Source organism: Epinephelus moara, chromosome 17 (assembly GCF_006386435.1).
Source record: "Epinephelus moara isolate mb chromosome 17, YSFRI_EMoa_1.0, whole genome shotgun sequence".
Classification (NCBI taxonomy): Eukaryota; Metazoa; Chordata; class Actinopteri; order Perciformes; family Serranidae; genus Epinephelus; species Epinephelus moara.
In genome coordinates, this window is record NC_065522.1 from 3927154 (window position 1) to 3945169 (window position 18016).

The 18016-nt window shown below is 41.1% G+C and overlaps 1 protein-coding gene across 1 annotated transcript in view; it reads right to left on the minus strand.

The window, feature by feature from the left end:
- Positions 1-919: 919 nt before the first annotated feature.
- The window catches only part of zanl (zonadhesin, like), a 42413-nt gene continuing 25316 nt past the window's right edge, over positions 920-18016 (minus strand). The window contains exons 30-53 of the mRNA XM_050068036.1: positions 17848-17956; positions 17619-17713; positions 17326-17502; positions 15822-16030; positions 15570-15714; positions 15352-15449; positions 15050-15196; positions 14775-14939; positions 14486-14613; positions 13077-13348; positions 12781-12989; positions 10605-10749; positions 10227-10474; positions 10012-10141; positions 9726-9921; positions 7677-7838; positions 7341-7471; positions 4898-5100; positions 4662-4797; positions 3884-4021; positions 3642-3735; positions 3381-3425; positions 3148-3191; positions 920-1153 (exon numbers count right to left, since the gene is read on the minus strand). Of these exons, the coding sequence (XP_049923993.1) occupies positions 1098-1153; positions 3148-3191; positions 3381-3425; positions 3642-3735; positions 3884-4021; positions 4662-4797; positions 4898-5100; positions 7341-7471; positions 7677-7838; positions 9726-9921; positions 10012-10141; positions 10227-10474; positions 10605-10749; positions 12781-12989; positions 13077-13348; positions 14486-14613; positions 14775-14939; positions 15050-15196; positions 15352-15449; positions 15570-15714; positions 15822-16030; positions 17326-17502; positions 17619-17713; positions 17848-17956 (3482 nt within the window). The 3' untranslated portion in view covers positions 920-1097. The remainder of the gene's footprint in view (positions 1154-3147; positions 3192-3380; positions 3426-3641; positions 3736-3883; positions 4022-4661; positions 4798-4897; positions 5101-7340; positions 7472-7676; positions 7839-9725; positions 9922-10011; positions 10142-10226; positions 10475-10604; positions 10750-12780; positions 12990-13076; positions 13349-14485; positions 14614-14774; positions 14940-15049; positions 15197-15351; positions 15450-15569; positions 15715-15821; positions 16031-17325; positions 17503-17618; positions 17714-17847; positions 17957-18016) is intronic.

Below are 18016 nucleotides of genomic sequence, written 5' to 3' on the forward strand. Positions count from 1 at the left end.
TCACTACTCTCTATCGACGAACTACTAACACTCTCTGCTGTTTCCTCCTCCTTCTTCCTTCCTTCCGCTGTCTTCGTTGGTTTATTTATACACGCGAAACGCGTTCTCTGGCTGGCTGGATTGTCCGCTCGGTCTGCCGTACATACAGGGCGGCGCAAGATGGCGACCTCTCTAAAGCAAGGCCCTTGCTATATATATATATATAAAAGCATAATTATAAGGCTATGAAAACCAAACAAATTTTATTTTAGCTATTATACACTTATATAAACATATTAATGGGAAGAATATTCAGATTCAGATTCAGATTTGACAATAAACCATGCCAAATATTACACACTGGCCCTTTAAAGGGTCTGGTACTCACACATGTGCATATCTAAAATGGTGGCTCTCTGGCTCTGCAGGTGAGTGTTTCTCTGTAAATGTCCAAGATGTAATTGTGCTGTCCTATTGCGGTTTATATCTCTTTCACAGTAAACTGGTCTGACTTGCTATGACAGCAATTGGTAAATGTTTTCAATGGGAATGGACTCCCTTCACAACAGCAATGGTTGAGCACTCCCTGTACTGCACTTAATAGGAAATCATGCATCATATGGGAGGGAAGACATGTTCTGGGAGAAAAGTATGGGATCAATCTAAACCAGATGGAGCATATGGGCATATGGGAATGGTAAGAATTCCTGTGATTTGGAGGAATGAAACACAGAGCCCGATCTATAATGGTCTTTAGGATGTGTTTTCACAAAGACAAATACACATTTTATTTATTTATTTTGCATGCATTTAATTTTGAAAATACATACACACTTAAAGACACACACACAGAGTAATTTTCACTTTTCTGTTAATTAAACATACACATCTGACTTAAATCACATCTCCAAAAGCATAAGTTAAGAAAGCAAAACATGGGCATATGAACAAACATTATATAATATTCACAACTCTCACAAGACTTCCTTCCTTTCTTACAGTTTTATTCTTTCTTTGAGGCCTGTTGAATACACTTCACTTGAATACACATCATTCATGTTTGCCTCATAGAGCAGGTGTTTTGTTACATTCACAGAAAGAGGCTACACAGTATGTCATCACATAGTAGTCACTTTATCATTCTGTAGGTCATCTATGTTTTTATATGGAACACCTAAAAGAAATAAGAGAGAAATATTAGAGCTGCACTAATAATCATCACCATGAAGAATTGCATTGTAGAATTTTGTCTACAGACAATAAACACAAATGGTAACTAAAGTTGACTTTAAAAGGAATTCCACTGTAAATAAATAACTGATTATAAACTCAGGACAAATTATCAAACTGTCTCAGAACTTTTCTCCTGTACTTATTAAAGTATAGAGTTCTTTTAAGGAAACTTTCTAGGAATTAGTTGGAGGCTGTTCGGAGATTACAGTTCCTTAAAATAAAACCTTGTAATATTTGTAGCTAGGTTACATAAACACGATATATTTTTTGCCAATTTTCCTTAAACTGTGGCTTTTAAAGAGCCAACTGATGCCTGGTATTTACAGCTAAACAAGGACAAACTAATAAAGATGACACATTAATTCAATCAATACAAACCTATATAAAAGAATTACAATTAATAAAATACAATAAATATATTTTACATTTTTAATAAAGGAGAATAGAGGTCAAATGGAGCTCTTAATACATTTCTGTGGTGCATTTTTTTGTATTTTAATATCTGCCCAAAGGGCTGTACTGGTTTAATATTATCATCATTATTATTATTAGTTTTCTTTAAAATGTTATTGCCAATTCCCGTGAGGTGGAACATCATAGATACATGAAACTTTCACCAGTGATTGGAAGTTGTGACCAAATGCTGCTCAACAAATATGACCCTAATCCACCAGATGGTGGCACAGTAATTAAGGCCCAAAATTCTGTTTTTTTTAAAGGCCATGCCCCCCACACCATTAGTCTTATTCACCTGAAATTCGACACACATGTCCAGCTCAATGTGCTCTACAAAAAAACCCTCAGAGCCATTAAGGTCTGCCTCACCAGATTTTCTGCTACTTATTTTTTTAATATTTTGAAAAACACATTTTTAACATGTCCTCCTGAACTGTGGCTCGATTTGTCAATCATTATAGGACTTAACTTATCAAAGGCTAATTGATATCTCATTGTGTTTCGAAGATACCAGATACCAGTAAGGGATGCCGTAGAAGAGCATTGCCCAGCAAAAATTCAGATGTAAATGAATGAGCTACCGACCATTTTTTTTTAAACGGTGGCGAAAACTGTCAAAGGTTTTCATCCTTTACATAACATTTTACTGACTATTTTTAAATGTAGTCTTAGTCTTGAGATCAAAAAACTGTGTGTTAGTCATATTTAGACAATGTAAACTTAAGCAAGATTTATACTTCTGCGTTGAATTAACACTGTATCTATGGCGTAGATTCTGTGTCAATGCAGAGCCTACAGTGTAGCCTGATGTGCACCTTCTTATAAATGTAACTACATGTCACCTTCTCTCTATTTTTGTGAGCTGAAAACCATTTCCCTCAGTGGAGACAAAGCTTTTATTTACTTTTATTTCACAGATTAGAAACAAGAAATTGCGAAGACAATAAAGCCTCCACAAAAATAGCATTTTAACTCCAGTGTGTGATTTATCCTGGCTTCATATAAGTAGAGGAAATCTCCACTAGTTGCTAGGCTATTATAAACATTGTAAAATGTCATAGGCTTGTGCTAATAATGTTAGCATGTTGTATTTGTTTGGAAAACGTGTTTAGTTTTAGACAGTTGTTTTATCAGTGAACCTTGTGAGTTGTAATGGATCCAAATTTGTAATGTTTCTGTTGTTAAATGTTGCTCTTGTCCCTGGCTTCATATGAGAGGAAATCTCTGCAAGCTGCTAGGCTAATTCATACAATGTAAAATGCCATAGGCTTGTGCTAATGACATTAGCATGTTGTAAGCCGATTTGTGTATTTGTGTCAGAAATTGTATTACCCCGTATTTAATGTGTGTTTTGGGTGTGTTTTGAATCAACGAAACTTTTGCTACTTTGGCTAGGCTGCGGTATGGGCTCTGCATAGAGCTGACGCACAAGAATAAATCCGCATTTACTTCTCAAAGACCAGTAATAACAATTCTTACCTGTTGATTTCATGCTGAACTTCTTCTCCTCGCTCTTCTTTTTCCTGCTGACAGAAACAGTGAGGTGAGACACATCACAAAATAATAAATAAGACATGCGTGCCTACAGGCCAGAGTACAGAGGGATGAGATAGTGAAGGCACTCAGTAAATCACACCCTTCCCTTCCCAGTGCTGATACAGGATGCTCCCAGAAATTCCCAAAGAGGTTATGACACTGTAATTTTCTCTCACCCAGTGTGAGACGACTGCTGCTTCTGAATTACATAAACGTGTGACCTGCAATGAAAATCAGACTTTTATCTGGGCCTTGATACCAGTGTATATGCTGTGTTTAGTAGAGAGCTGCAGCAGCCTCCTCAGGCTGCTGGGAATGCCAGTCAGAACATTCTGCAAATGTCAGTCAGCAGTCGTGACACACACACACATCTATGCACATCCTTCTACACACAAATACTTTGATATTTGCACATTGCAGAATCAGATGAGACTTACTTGGATTTTTGTTTGCAAACACACGCAATGGCGGCCACAAGTATGATGACGACGACTGCCACCAGGACGGCTATCAGGATGATCCACTTGGTTTCTGTAACATACAATTTAATTTAAACCAAACATTGATAACAGCAGTTCATTTCTACTAAAATAAAATTGATAAAATCTTTGAAATAAAGGAACCGGAAAATAAAAATGGATTCCCCAAGGAGTGATACAGATGTTTTAGCAGGCCGTACCCAGTCCTCCGCTTTCTGTTATCTCCACTTCGCAGTTTGTGCCTTCAAAGCCCTCTGCACACTGACAGGTATATGTGTTGTTGCTGGCTTCCTTACATGTTCCTCCATTCAGACAAGGGTAACTGAGGCAGGGACTCGCTGCAACACAAAAATGTTATATTACCAGTAAGTTTTTTTTTTTTAAGATTATTTTTGTGGGCCTTTGCCTTTAATGGAAAGGACAGTGTGTGAAATGGGGAGACAGAGAGAGAGAGCGGGGACTGACACGCAACAAAGGATTGCAGGCCGGACTCGAGCCCGTGATCGCTGGAGCCAGGCAATGCCTCTGTACATGGGGCGCCGGCACTATACACTACTCTACCGATGCCCCGTTATTGAGGGTTTTTTTCACAGTTTGATGTAGTTTGTTTCTCTCACAATCATTTTACATGAGACACCGAGTGTTAATAAATTAATGCAGCAGAGTGATAACAAGCATTTTCTCTGGGGTCCACACATAACAAACAAACATGACAGTATACATTCACAATGACAGTGTGATCCATACTAATATTCCCATTGTTTAGGTAAACTTAAAAGACAAAGAAAATAATATAAAAAAAAATACATAAATGAGATTAAAGAAAGAAAAATAAATCATAATAATAATAAAATAACATAAATACACATGATAAAAAATATAAATATCCTTATGTAGACAGGGCCTGAGTCAGTGGAGTTTACACTGAAATGATATTGAGTAGATTAATTTTCTTTTCATAGAAGCACAAACACCCACCTCTGTAGCAATCCCGTTTGAAGTTATAGATGGTGCAGACCTGACCGGCCTGGCAGGTCTTGGGCTGGCACACGGCGCCAGTGCTGGTGCATTCACAAGCCTCAGAACAATCCTCAGTCACAAACTTCTCCTTCAGCTGCAGGATGGAGGGAGAGAGGTGAGATGGAAGGTAGAAAGATATCATCACACAATGACACACAACCACTGCATTCTTTAACTCCATTAGAGTCTCTTACAGTGTAGTATCTGTTGAGGAAGGTGCAGCCGCACTGTGTGTATGGCACACAGTTCCCCTCACTCATGACGAAGCCGGCTGCACACTGGCACCCCTCCTGGCAGGAAGTGGTGTCACACTCGGAGGGTGCTGCCAAGTCGGCGCAGGAGGCGGGGCAAGGTGACATACAGGGGGAGTAGGTGCTGTTGGCACCACAGGAGAGGACTGGAAGAGAGAGAGACGTCACAAACCTGTGATATATAGATAATGGCTCATCACATGCACTTTTACAGTTCAGTTTTCAGTTAATTTTAACTAAGTTTTAAAAATGTGAATGCTTCTTGTCTCCATGTGCCTGGCTTCTGTTGGTTTTCAGTCATTTTTATACAACATAAATGTCTTCCCTTAAACTGCATTACTTCAGGCAGTCTATCTGATTTTCATACAGTACAAAAATGACTGGTTGTCTTGAATAGTAGGAACAAAACATGAAAAGCTTGTCAGCTAAAATGTAAAGTATACATGATTTGAGATCAATGGGCTAAAAACAGACTGTATATTTTAATGGACGTAGCCACCATGATGTCACCCATTTGTTTGTGGACTCCTGTTTTGAAGACTTGAGTTTGACACTGTGCCATCGCCATCTTGGATTTTTGGAACCAGAAGTGACCATATTTAGACGAGAGGGTGGAGATATCCCTAATGATAGCTGCTAGCTTGGGTAGCGTCCTGCATTTACAGCTATATTAACAATTATGTTAATGTTTATTTATGCGAGCAAAAACAGGTTAAAAACCATTAAAGCTATAGTTGGTAATGTTGGAGAGCTAGCAAGATTTGAAAGCGGCACCTCCTCTAAGCTCCACCCCCTGCTCCCCCTCCCGTCAGTGCTCCGTCCAAAGCCACGAGCCCAGACATGCCTGAACGCGCAGCCTGCAGTCAGCAGAGCAGAAGAGAGCCGAGTAAAATAACAAATCCCCCCAAAGCAAACAAATAATTACCTGTCCAACAGAAAGACAGCAACCTCTGCATCACTTTTCAGGCAGTACGAGACATGAAGGCATCTGATTGGTTCTTTCCATTCGCACCGAAAGGCAGAGATTGGTCAGAGTTTTTACAGGCCTACAGCTGCCACAGAGGTCGGATTTTTTTCATTCCTTTTTCTGAACACATTATGTATTGACTACTCTCAGGATGGAAGGACCATTTTACCCAGTATAACAAAAAGTGTTTCTGAACAGGATTACCAACTATAACTTTAAAACAAAATGTACTTAGGTGACCAAAATGTTACAGTTACCTTTCATGAACTGAAAACACACTAAAATAGTGACAGTTGCACCTATACTCATAGATCATATAAAATAATGGAAGTAGTTACCGTAATGTCAACCATTTGTTTATGGACGCCCATTTTGAAGCCTTGAGTTTGGCATTTTAGCCGTCGCCATCTTGTATTTTTGGAGCCAGAAGTGACCATATTTGGACATGAAGGTGAAGATACTCCTAAAACAAGCTACTAGTTTGGGTAGTGTGCTGCATTTATAGCTATACTTAACTATGATAACATTAATGCTAATTTTCGCTAGCAAAAGAAAAGGCTTAAAACCATAAATACAAAATAAAAACTGAACATCCAACTTCTTAGAGGAGCTTGTAGTTAAACCAAACACTGAACAAGACTTCTTTTAGGTGACCAAAATGTTACAATTAATTTTCATGAACTGAAAACATATAGTCACCATGACCTCAACCATTTATTTGTGGACGCCTGTTGTGAAGCCCTGAGTTAGGCATTGTGGCCGTCGCCATCTTGAATTTTTGGAGCCAGAGGTGACCATGGGTACGTTAGGAAATAGTGCCAGAGCGCAGTCTGGCAAAAAACTGGACCATTTATACATTTGGAGCACTGCTGGGATGTACCGTTCGGAGATACAGAGCAGCATACTCTGGGCACTCTGTCAAGGGAGACATAGAAGCAGGGTGCCAAGCAGAGTGAATGTGTGATTAACTTAACCATTTGTTAATTCATGGTGAGGCAGAACACTGGAACAACAGTCCGCTGATTTTAGTGTAGAGTTTCAGATTGGATTTACAAACGCATCACATATTTGAACAACAGGAAGGAGATAACATTAATGCTAGCTACTAGCTTATGTAGCACAGTGTCTAAGCATGTGGTAGGGACTTGTTTTTGTTTGTACCAGGCTGCTGTAATGTTTTTTTTTTAACATGGGGGTCTATGGGGATTGACTCACTCTTGGATCCAGCCTCAAGTGGCCATTAGAGGAACTGCAGTTTTTGCCACTTCAGCATTGGCCTCATTTTTTGCCCTGGAGGTTGATGCTTGGCTAAAACAAGTTCTTCATTCTAACATGCATTCTACACTGACAATCACTCCACTGTTGTTATTCCCTCATGATGTGTATGCAGTTTGATTTTGTGTGCATTCGACATCTTACCACAGCCCAGCTGCTTCCTCCATGATCCCAGTTTGACTCCGGCCTCCTGACAGGCTGCAGCATATGCTTCATAACTGGCACAACGCAGCGCTGTGCTGCCATCCTCAGCGCACAGGTCAAACACACAGTCACTGAGGGACAAACACACACAGAGACACACTGAGCATGAGCAAGGGTGGCTGACACACACAACATTATGTCATATTTAGATTTGGAAGAAGGGTGTGAAGGGTATTGTGTGTTATGCATGACATGAACCTGTAACTGTCTCCACAAGACAGTCTCACACACACACACACACACACACACGAACACACACACACAAAGACTACTCACTCGTGGTAGGGTTTAGGTGGCAGGGTTGCATGGCAGACAGCAAACGGCCCCTTGGAGTCAGACAGCGCTCCACACTGAGTCACACTGTTGTAGTCATTGAGCTGAGACTGAGAGCAGTCGGATGTCTCAAATCCTGAATCTGGATCAGTGTCCACCTCTCGCCTGGAGACAGACAGTCGGGTGGACGGATAGAAGGATGGAGAAAATATAAATAATTAAATTTCCTGTGTCAATAACTGCATACCAGATTGCCATGACGTTTGCTTAGAAAATCTAAGGTCCAGAGATTATGATTGCCAGTGATTGTGGTCTGACCTTTTCTCCTTCCTCGCCATCTGCTGAAAAAGTCTATTTGACCTATACGTATGGCCATGACAAGGTATCTCTATCATTAATACTTGTATGTAAATACTTGTAAATAATAATAATTGCTGTGGATATTCATGGTCCCCACCCTACCCTGTGATAAACTATTCAAAAATCAAAGTTATTATTTTTTTTTTTTTTACAAAAGCTTTCAAACGTATCCTACAGCCTTCTTCAGTGAGTGGAACTTCATGTGTTATATATCATAAATAAAGGGGTTATGACCTCCCAAGTGACCAAGGTTTTTCCAAGGTCAAGAATGAATCTCCACACTACGGAACCTGAATGTATCTAATCAGAACTTTCAACCATTATCAGGTCTCAGCAATGCAGCAGGTCTCAGCTCTACCAGCAGTCTCCTGGGTTAAAGTCTTGTGTTAGTGTCAGGGGTTAGGGTCCACCCCAACCTCCTTCCCACACGAACTTGTTCACGTTATACTCTGTCATAATTATTATGGCTACTAGAGGTCAGAGAAGAATAGAAATAAATATGGGTCGTAATAAACTACTTGTACAAATGATTTATGGTGTTTTTGGGGGAGGACAATCTTTATACAAGTAGGACTGCAAGCACCATTTAACAGTGATAAGCTTGTTTATTGGTGGATAGTATGACTTACCACAGTATAGAAATACACATATATCAGTGTAATGTTTAAGATGTTATTGAATTTGTTATGTTACTTTGTTCATGTATATTTTGACCTCTTCATTGTGGTCCTAAGTGGCTTCCGTACATACCTGACAGATGAACAGGAAGTGGACCTTTACTCGTGAAATGTTCAGTTTGAGTAAATAAACAAGTGACGGAAGAGCAACATGGTTGTTTGTTGGCGTTGCTACCGAGCCAGCTCGACATGTAAATCATTCTTACGTCGTCACTAACGTGGTTATATATAGAAGTGAGTTGAGATGAAGATGAAAACAATGCAGACTAAAGACTGCCACTACAAGGGCTGGGTATCTTTTAAAAAGTTACGACACTATTATTGATACCTGTACCCTTAAAGCAATACCAACAGAATACTTCATTCAATATCATCTATGCCAACCTCATGCACTAAGGGAGCGTGTTAGGACGCTATATTTTTTGGCACCCAAAGATTACAGCATCTGGCACATCAACACAACACCTCTTTATCCTCTTAAAACAATATTCACAACCTGGATTCATTTTTTGAAAACCTGTTTTGGTTATGTGATCAGTGGAATAATCAAGAAACGGAAAAATATTCAGACTTTAATACCATCTCAGACGTAAGGGGGTCAGCACTTTTTTCGTCTCTCTTGTTTACCATGCCGATAAATCTGAATTAATTATACTTTTGTTCTCATGGTTTCAGTAAAATAAACTGAACAATTGAATTATGGAGAATATAACTGAGCTAACGATGTGTAGCATCTTCACATTTACAGAAGTTTAAACATTTATATTTGTATGCGCGATCTTAACAGTTAACTAATGTTAGCTCAAGTGAGTAGCTCTAAGAACCTCTCTAAAAATGAACTGCTTTGCAGTGTCAATGGCAAGTGCAAAAAGGAATGCAGGTATCATTTGATTGGAGACGTTTCAATACTACTTGGTACTCGGTTATTTTGGTTGATACCTTAAAGATATTTAGTGCCGCTACCCAGCCCCAATACAAAGTGTATCTATTTCTGAAGCAGTGGAAGTGAATTTACCTGTGGACCGTGTGAGGAAGGTTGGAGATCTTCAGTCCATCAGCCTGTCGGTCACTGACCCTCCAGCTTTCTCCGAACGTGTCCAAGTCCCGCACCACTGTTCCATCTGGCTTCATGTACTCATTTCTAGTAAAGCCATCGTAGTTTCCACACAGCCCTCTGACAGAGTTCTTATAGGTGCTGGGCAGGATGATCTCTGATACACAAAGAGAGAGACCGATAAGAGGAATGAATGGATTCGGAAACAAAGTCAGATAAAAAGGGCCGGGGTTCGTTCTTCTCTTACCTCCACGCATGTTGCCATCAAAGCGCACAGTGAGTCCAAAGTCAGTAGTGAGCTGGACCTGCCTGGAGTTCATCGTGATCGTCAACCCATCAACTGGACTGAGAGGAGGTGCAACACGCTCCCCATTCACCTACAGGGGATACAGTATGCTTTCACCTTGTACTTTTTTTCTAAAAGCAAACAATACTTTAATCACACAAAAACAAACTACTTACCAGGACAATCTTCTTCTGAAGGAAGCGAACATTGACGCCGTAAACGTCGATGTACATCTGATCCAAGAACGACACCCTCCTGTTGCCCCCACGTCTGATGTTCTTCCCCCTCACCACCAGGGGTGACAGGGAGTTGTGCAGGTTGTGGCCCTGAGCCAGGACGTAGGTGTATGGACCCTGGAAGTGATGGCTGAAACCGTCAAATGTTCGGTAGTGAGGATCCCCAGAGATGCTGCACTTGTCGAACTCTAGATAACATAAATGAAATGGTCAAAATGAGTTAACAATATTTTTCATTTTTAAGGTTTGAAGTCTAGTATGCACGCTGCCTTGTTACAGCATGATGGAATATTATAAATGTTCAGGTGGTGCACTCACTGGTGGGTTTGCAGAAGAGGTCTCCATATTTGTCCAGGGCACACACTGAGTTGGAATTACAGGTATGGTCCTTACATGTGATTTTGCCACCGAGGTTACAGGTACACGAGTCAGCACACTTATCTGTCAGCCATGTGTCTCCCACCTACACGCATATACACACAACAGACTTATTTAGACGTATAAACACAGTGATATATTGTTGTATGATATATGCTGTATCTTTCCTCTCATTCCTAAGGACATAACTTAAAAGGATAGTGCACCCAAAAATGAAAATTCAGCCATTATCACACATGAAGGGTGCCGATGTCTCATGGTCTCGCGCAATCGCACACACGTGAGCGGGGTCTACAGAGAGGCAGTCAGAGCTACAGGCTACAACGCGCCTAAAAACAGAGTTTAAATGACGTTTTTCCAAACAACTTTTTATGTCGGGGCTTCAGGACACTTGGATCACTATGGACGAGCATGGAGATATTCTGTTGTTTCAATTATGTGTTTTTTGGACGTTTTAATCTGGGGCGCCCAGCCTCCTTTAGGTGGAGTTTTGTTGCTAGCCCCATCTCCACAAGGGATGTGAGGACTCTAAAACTTCACCTGAGCCTCCCTCGGCATATGGGTGAGTAGATAATGGCTGAATTTTAATTTTTGGGTGCACTATCCCTTTAAGTCACATTTGTGGAATGTATGTTCCTGCTGCTCCTTTACACCTGAGGTGCTTCAGTTGGTGGTGCTAAGACACCCCTGACACTAGGGGTGGGGGAAAAAATCGATACAGCATAGTATCGCGATATTTTGCGTGGCGATATTGTATCGATACATGAACGCCAAGCATCTATCTTTTGTTATATACATTAGTAAGTTCTGTAAATACATATTTGAATACAACTTTGATACAAAATATTATGATTCCACTCGATGGTGCTGATGTCTTTTTCCCTGGTGAGGTCAATAGAGGTCCCAGTGAGCGCCATTTGGCAGGAAGTTCATCAAAACAAAAATGGGGGCACAGGAGAAAGAAAAATGTCTGGACTTATTTTGGATTGTTTAACAGGGAAACAAAGGAGGACTTGACACATGCGATTTGCAAGCAGTGTCATATGGGAATAAAATACTCAAAAAAATCAACCAACACTGGACATACTTAGCTTGACAAAACTACCCTCTAACTTCGTTAGAGCTAAGAAAATAACACAATCCATCACCTACTTTTTGTGCAAAGATTTGCTGAAAGTCACACTGGAGCAAACAATGCCATTAGGACAAGCAACCACAACATCCCTATGGTTACATGGCTAGACACTTTAGTGAACTTGAGTGTGTGTGTGTGTGTGTGTGTGTGTGTGTGTGTGTGTGAGTGTATTTATATATTTTTTTTCTGGGTATTTCGTCTTATGTTACTCAGGACTTTTTACACATTTACACATAAATGTAGTCACTCTTCTTTTAAACTGAGGAACAGAGGCATCAGAATGCTCTATGGAGGTCACTGCTCCTGGGGTACGTTCAATGTGAAAACAGTGTGCACCGTTTTGCTACGGTTCCCAGGTTGAATGTCTTGTTTCCCTAAAACAGTGTGAAACGGGCTTTGATGAATGTTTCTCTCATTTCATCGATGTGTCACAGGTGTAAGCAATCAGCTGCAACATGTTTATAAACCACATTCTGGTAGATCTTTACTTATTGTACATACAAGTTTTGTTTTTAATTTCACATTTGCTTTAGCAATATAAATATGTTTTCCCATGCCAATAAACTCCCCGTGAACTGAATTGAATTCAACCTCACTGTATTGTTTCAATACATTATTTTTTTGCCATGTTTTGTTGTTTTTGTTGTTTTATTTACTCTGTAATTAACACTGAATATCACTGTTCTTTTAATGACAAAAATGAAACACCTGTACAAACAAGTGGTACTTTTTTTTTTCTTATTCCTGTAATTCTTTTATGAACTTTGAGATGTATCTTTAGACCCCTCAGTGGTTGCTGACCCCAGACTGGAAACCACTGATATAGATCCTACCTTTTGTCTGGGTCTGTACTAAGATCTACTTAGAGAAGTTTACCTGCACCTTAAAAGCTTAGAACCTGAATGTGTCTTTGATGTTCTATGATAACACATCCTGTTTAGGCCCCCCAGCCTGCAGCTGTATGCACTTTGCTTAACTCACATCATGGTATTCTCCATCTGAGTCCAGACAGCCACATTTATCCAGAGGCACACATTTGCTGTCACTGAGGACGTAGCTGGCGTCACACTGACAGCCCTCCACACAGGTGGTGGGAGGGAGGTGGCAGAAGATGGGGAAGAGGTCGGAGCAGGTGGGGGGGCAGGGGGCAGTGCAGTCTGAGTAGTGGCTGTTTGGAGGGCAGGGAATGGCTGTAGGGAAGAAGCACAATAAGTATAAAAGAGGGGTAAAACTAGAATCCTTATTTCAAACTTTTAATCAGCGTCACTGTGACTTACGACAGAAGGTGTTGTTCCTCCAGCTGATGGTGACTCCGGCGCTCTGACAGGCCTGAGCATACGCCTCCACGTTGTCACAGAGTGTCGCCTGCATGCCGTCATACTCACACATGTCATAGATGCAGTTACCCAGGAAGGCCTCGGGGGGCACCAGAGAGTGGCAGGGCTTGAAGCGGTCGGAGAGGATGACTTCGGCACACTGAGCCTCATACAGCTTCTCTTCTTCTGCAGTGCAGTTGGGGTGGATGTCTGGGCGAGTGTCTGGCTGACAGCTGGAGCGGAGAATGTTTGGATGAATGTTTAAGTCAGGAATGTTGTCATTTCTGACTAGAATGACGTGTAAGCTCATGCTATTTGAAAGACACTCCATCTCACATAGGATATTTTACTGATGTTCTTTTTGACTTTTTTGCAATTGCAGTATACCAGTTTACTGAGGAAGACCATTAGATGTGGCTGAAAGCTCTGAAAAGCTAGTTAAAGCTGGGGTGGGCAGCTTCATTTTATCCTCATTAAGCAAACAAACTTTGAGCATGTTGTAATTCAAGTAGTTTGAGAGAAAATTAGACTTCTGAACCTCCTCTTGGCTCTGTTTTCAGGCTTCAGAAATGGCTGTGACAGGAAACTTTGGTCAATCACAGGTAATTTCTGAGAGAGAGTATTCTGATTGGCTTTTGGGAAATTACTAAAAATTACTGCAAAAGTTGCTCTTCCAGCAACATCTGCCTACACAGCAACCCAAAAATAGATGACGGACTGATCAAAAAGAGAGTCTAAATGAGAGTCTGACAATAAATGTCAATATTGGCCAAGTGTTTTAGAGATGAAGAAAAATGTTGCTAATAGTTTAGCCTTCCGCTAGCCAATACTAAATGCTCAAGGCTGCGGCTTCAAGGTCAGGTTAATGTACCGTGGGTTGGCTAGTTGCTAATTCTTGTCTCATTTGTGGTCTGATAACCAAGAGGGAGAGAGTGAAACAAGGAAGGGCTAAGTGAATGAGCTCAGCTCTTCAGGCTGCTGCCCACTCTCCTCCTAGAGAAGCAGTCCAAAGCAGCAGGAAGTAAGGTGGAGAGACAGTGGAGTGGCTGGCCAGTTAACTCCTGTCTTATTTATGGTCTGGTTAACAGTGCGAATGAGCTGCAGGCAACTCTGCAATGAAATATGATAAAATAAATCAATGTATGAGTTACTGTATGAAGCGTGTGCATATGCCTGTTGTCGTCTGGTGGGAGGAGCCTAGGACAGAAAGGGGAGGGTTGCAGGAAGAGGGTGTATTTTCAAATTCTGTTTTTTTGCCTTTTCCAGATTTCTGCCTACCCCAGCTTGAATGAACCTTATGATTATTTTGAGTCTTGTGATATAGGCCTCACACTGCCCAGATAATCATAGTAAACCATGTGTGCACTGACTCAGGATCACTGTCTCCTTCTGATTTCCAGCTGTTGCCCAGTTCAATCACATCCTTGGCTGGTTTCTTGTTGGGCATCAGGTTGTCATCGGAGGAGTTGTGGTTGTAGTTCCCACACATGCCACACAGCTGGAGAGGAGGCAGATGATACTGGGTTATTATTACAGTGTTTCATACACTGAGGGACCTCGACCAGGTTGCATCTTGTAGCATTCATAATCCAGTAAAAAATAACAAGCGTCTACAATTAAAAAGGAATTAATAAGACAGTGAGTCTTATGTCTTCATACCTTGTTGAAGTATTCTCCAGGAACAGTGATCTCCAGGTGATGGACTCCGTCAAACTTCACCTGCAGACCAAAGCTTGTGTCCAGCAGACTGTAGGATCCACTGGTTATCACCTTGGCTCCAGACGTGTCGATGGAAACTGGGGTTCGCACCCTCCGTCCATTCAGCTGATGCAAGACAGACAGAACACAGACATTAGTCAGTCACTAATGCTGTGTCCCATTTCTGTTCTCTGCAGCTGTGAGCCAATTTAATATAAAAAAAACCTGTTCCTTACCAGAACTCTGCGACTCTTCTGCAGTTCAACCATGTTGTCATGGGGCAGGTAGACTTTGACAGAGCGGACATAGGAGGCCTCTGGTTGACCGCGCTCTTCGTTTTTAGCCACTATCTTGAAGGGAGTTACCTTAGTGGCATTACACACCTAAAGGATTCAGAAAAATCATTTGAAACAATATGTTTCCTATAGTTTAAGACTGGTTTACAACAGACACACAGCAGGCAAAGTAGTCAACAGCACTAACATGTCAAATGAGTCAAGTTAAAAAAGAAAATTTGAAGGTCAAATGCACCCCATACCTCCACCAGAGTGTAAGTGCAGGTGCCCATGAATGTGTGCATCACTCCATCGAAGGTGTAGTAGTGAGGATCTCCAGCCACGTGGCACACTCCTTTACCTGAGGAGGGAAATGTGGCTCAGTGAAACATGAAATGATAAACAAAAATACAAAAACACAATTTATGATATGAAAGTATTCCTCAAATGCTGACGCAGCTTCAGGTGTGGTGAATCTTACCTGTAGAGTGGCAATCCAATACTCCATCTACAACCTTACACTCCTGTGCAGGGCTGCACTGCCAAGGCTCACAGGTGATGTTGTGGTTACCGTTACACGTGCAGCGCTCTGAGCAGTCCGTCTCTGTGAACCAACTGTCTCCCGCCTACACACACACAAACACAACAGTGCACATAAATAAGTTCAGTGCATGTTTAAATATATTTTCTAGAAATTATTAATTCCAATAATTCCACCTAATTCCACACTTACAGGTCTGTAGTGTCCATCTTCATCAGTACACCCACACTCGCTGAGTGGGACACATTTATCTCCACTGAGGATGAGGCCAGGGTTACAGACGCATCCCTCCACACAGGGCTGGTTGCAGGAGCCACCGGGGCCCGCGGGATCCTGACAGCTGGGCTGGGAGCAGGCAGGGCCGCATGGGTTGTAATGACTGCCTGGGGAGCACTTCAGAGCTAGAGGAAGGAGGACGGATGCAAAAGGGATGTTTGCAGGATGTTTTGTAAAATACATGCATTAATGTCTAGCTTTTTTCTTCAAATGTAAAGCTGCAATTAATGTTTTTTTTAATTACGCTCGCAACTGAATGTTGACCAGGATTTCATTACTGATAAATCCTGTCAGTGTGTCGAAATACTAAATACCAATTAGCAAGATATTGATATGTGGGGCATATCAAACTCAAATCTTAAAATTAAAATTCATTGAACTATGGCGTTTAATTGTTCTCAAAACCAGCACCCATGAAAACTAGGCATGTGTATGTGATACAAGTGTACAGAACAGTATCCACAACCAGAAAACTGTCCTTGCAACGGAGCATTTCTGCTGCACATGCACAAAGCAAGTACAGCTATAGGGTATACAAATGTGCAGTAAATGAAAACAACTAGGCTACTGTCAACATAAATTACACATGCTGGGCAACATAAATAACTCACATTCACTCCGACTTCACCTGGACTATAAGACAAATATAATATAATAAAGACATTAACGTTAATTGAATATGCTTGTGAGCACCATTGTTGGTTTCTGGGTAAATGTGTGGCTAATTAACTGCAGGTAACTTAGCTATCATTGCTACCATTAATGATGGTTGATTTATTAATACTTGCAAATTGCCCAACAAAGACATTTGTTTCCACTTCGTGCAATTACTGAGACTTAATTACCAAAACATTATTTATTTATTTTCACCATTTTTTATTACTACATTGGGGGGCCTTGCCCTTTTCAGAATGATGTCAGTGAACATTGACTTTTCTGGGAAGCACTTTGTTTAATTTCATTTTACTGTTGCACTGGAGACTTGAGAAACAATGTTAGGCTATAAACGAACTACACTACAATCACATGACCTAACGTCACCATCATGACAAGACTGTAAAGCCATATTCAGCGCAACACGGCTTTACATGATGACGTTCTGCCGCCACTTGTTAATGCCTGTTTTAAAAACACAAAGAAGCTTAAAAGAAGTTCATGAGTGGGGTATTTACGTAAGTATTTTATGTAGGAGAACAAAACTTGAAAGTCTCTTAAACTTGTGTTGACCACAGTGCGTATTTCAGAAATCTAACCAAATACCCATTCGAAAAACCCACTGACTTTGAGACAGAGAAACCAGGAGTGGTAAGATGCTAACTCATGTTTGGTTTAAGAAGTCATTCCTAATATACTCTATTTGTGGTTTTAGTACAAAACTTGGAAGAGGTCCTCTTTGCTTTCTACAGACACACAGACTTACGACAGAAGGTGTTGTTTCTCCATGCAATGGGGACTCCTGCAGCAGCACACATGTCAGCGTAGCTCTCTATGGCCTGGCACAGAGCCACTGTCTGACCTCCAGTGGCACACATGTCGTACACACAGTTTCCAAAGTATGGCTCGGGGGGCACAATGGAGTGGCAGGGCTTAAAGATACCTGAAGTCCAGATCAGAGACACAAAGATGAAGTGAAGGTGTATGCCAGACAAACACATTTTACTGCATGATCACTTTCACTGTGGCATTGGGCTACTGTGTGTGTGCGGGTCATACCATTAGGATCGGTGATCATGCCGCAGCTGGTGGGCTTCTTTGCCTCCTCCTCCACCTTTTCATCACAGTCTTCCTGTCCTCCACCGTTGGTGCAGCTGGTGAAGAGATGGAGTAAAGTGATGATTTTTGTGGATGTTTGTGTACACATAAATTTAGATGCTTTTCATAAATCCTTTTTTGTAAATGTTGGCCAAGTCTCATATATTCTGTATTTTGTGATGTGACTCACTCAGGCCGTGGGTCAGGAACTTGCCAGCTGTCTCCCAGTTCATTGGTGTTCGCAGCTGGTGTATTGTCTGGTTTCAAGTTGTCGTCTTTGGAGTTTCCATTGAAATTGCCTGCCAGGGAAACAAACATTAAAGGGACTGTGCTAAATTTAAAGCGTATGAGTTATCTGC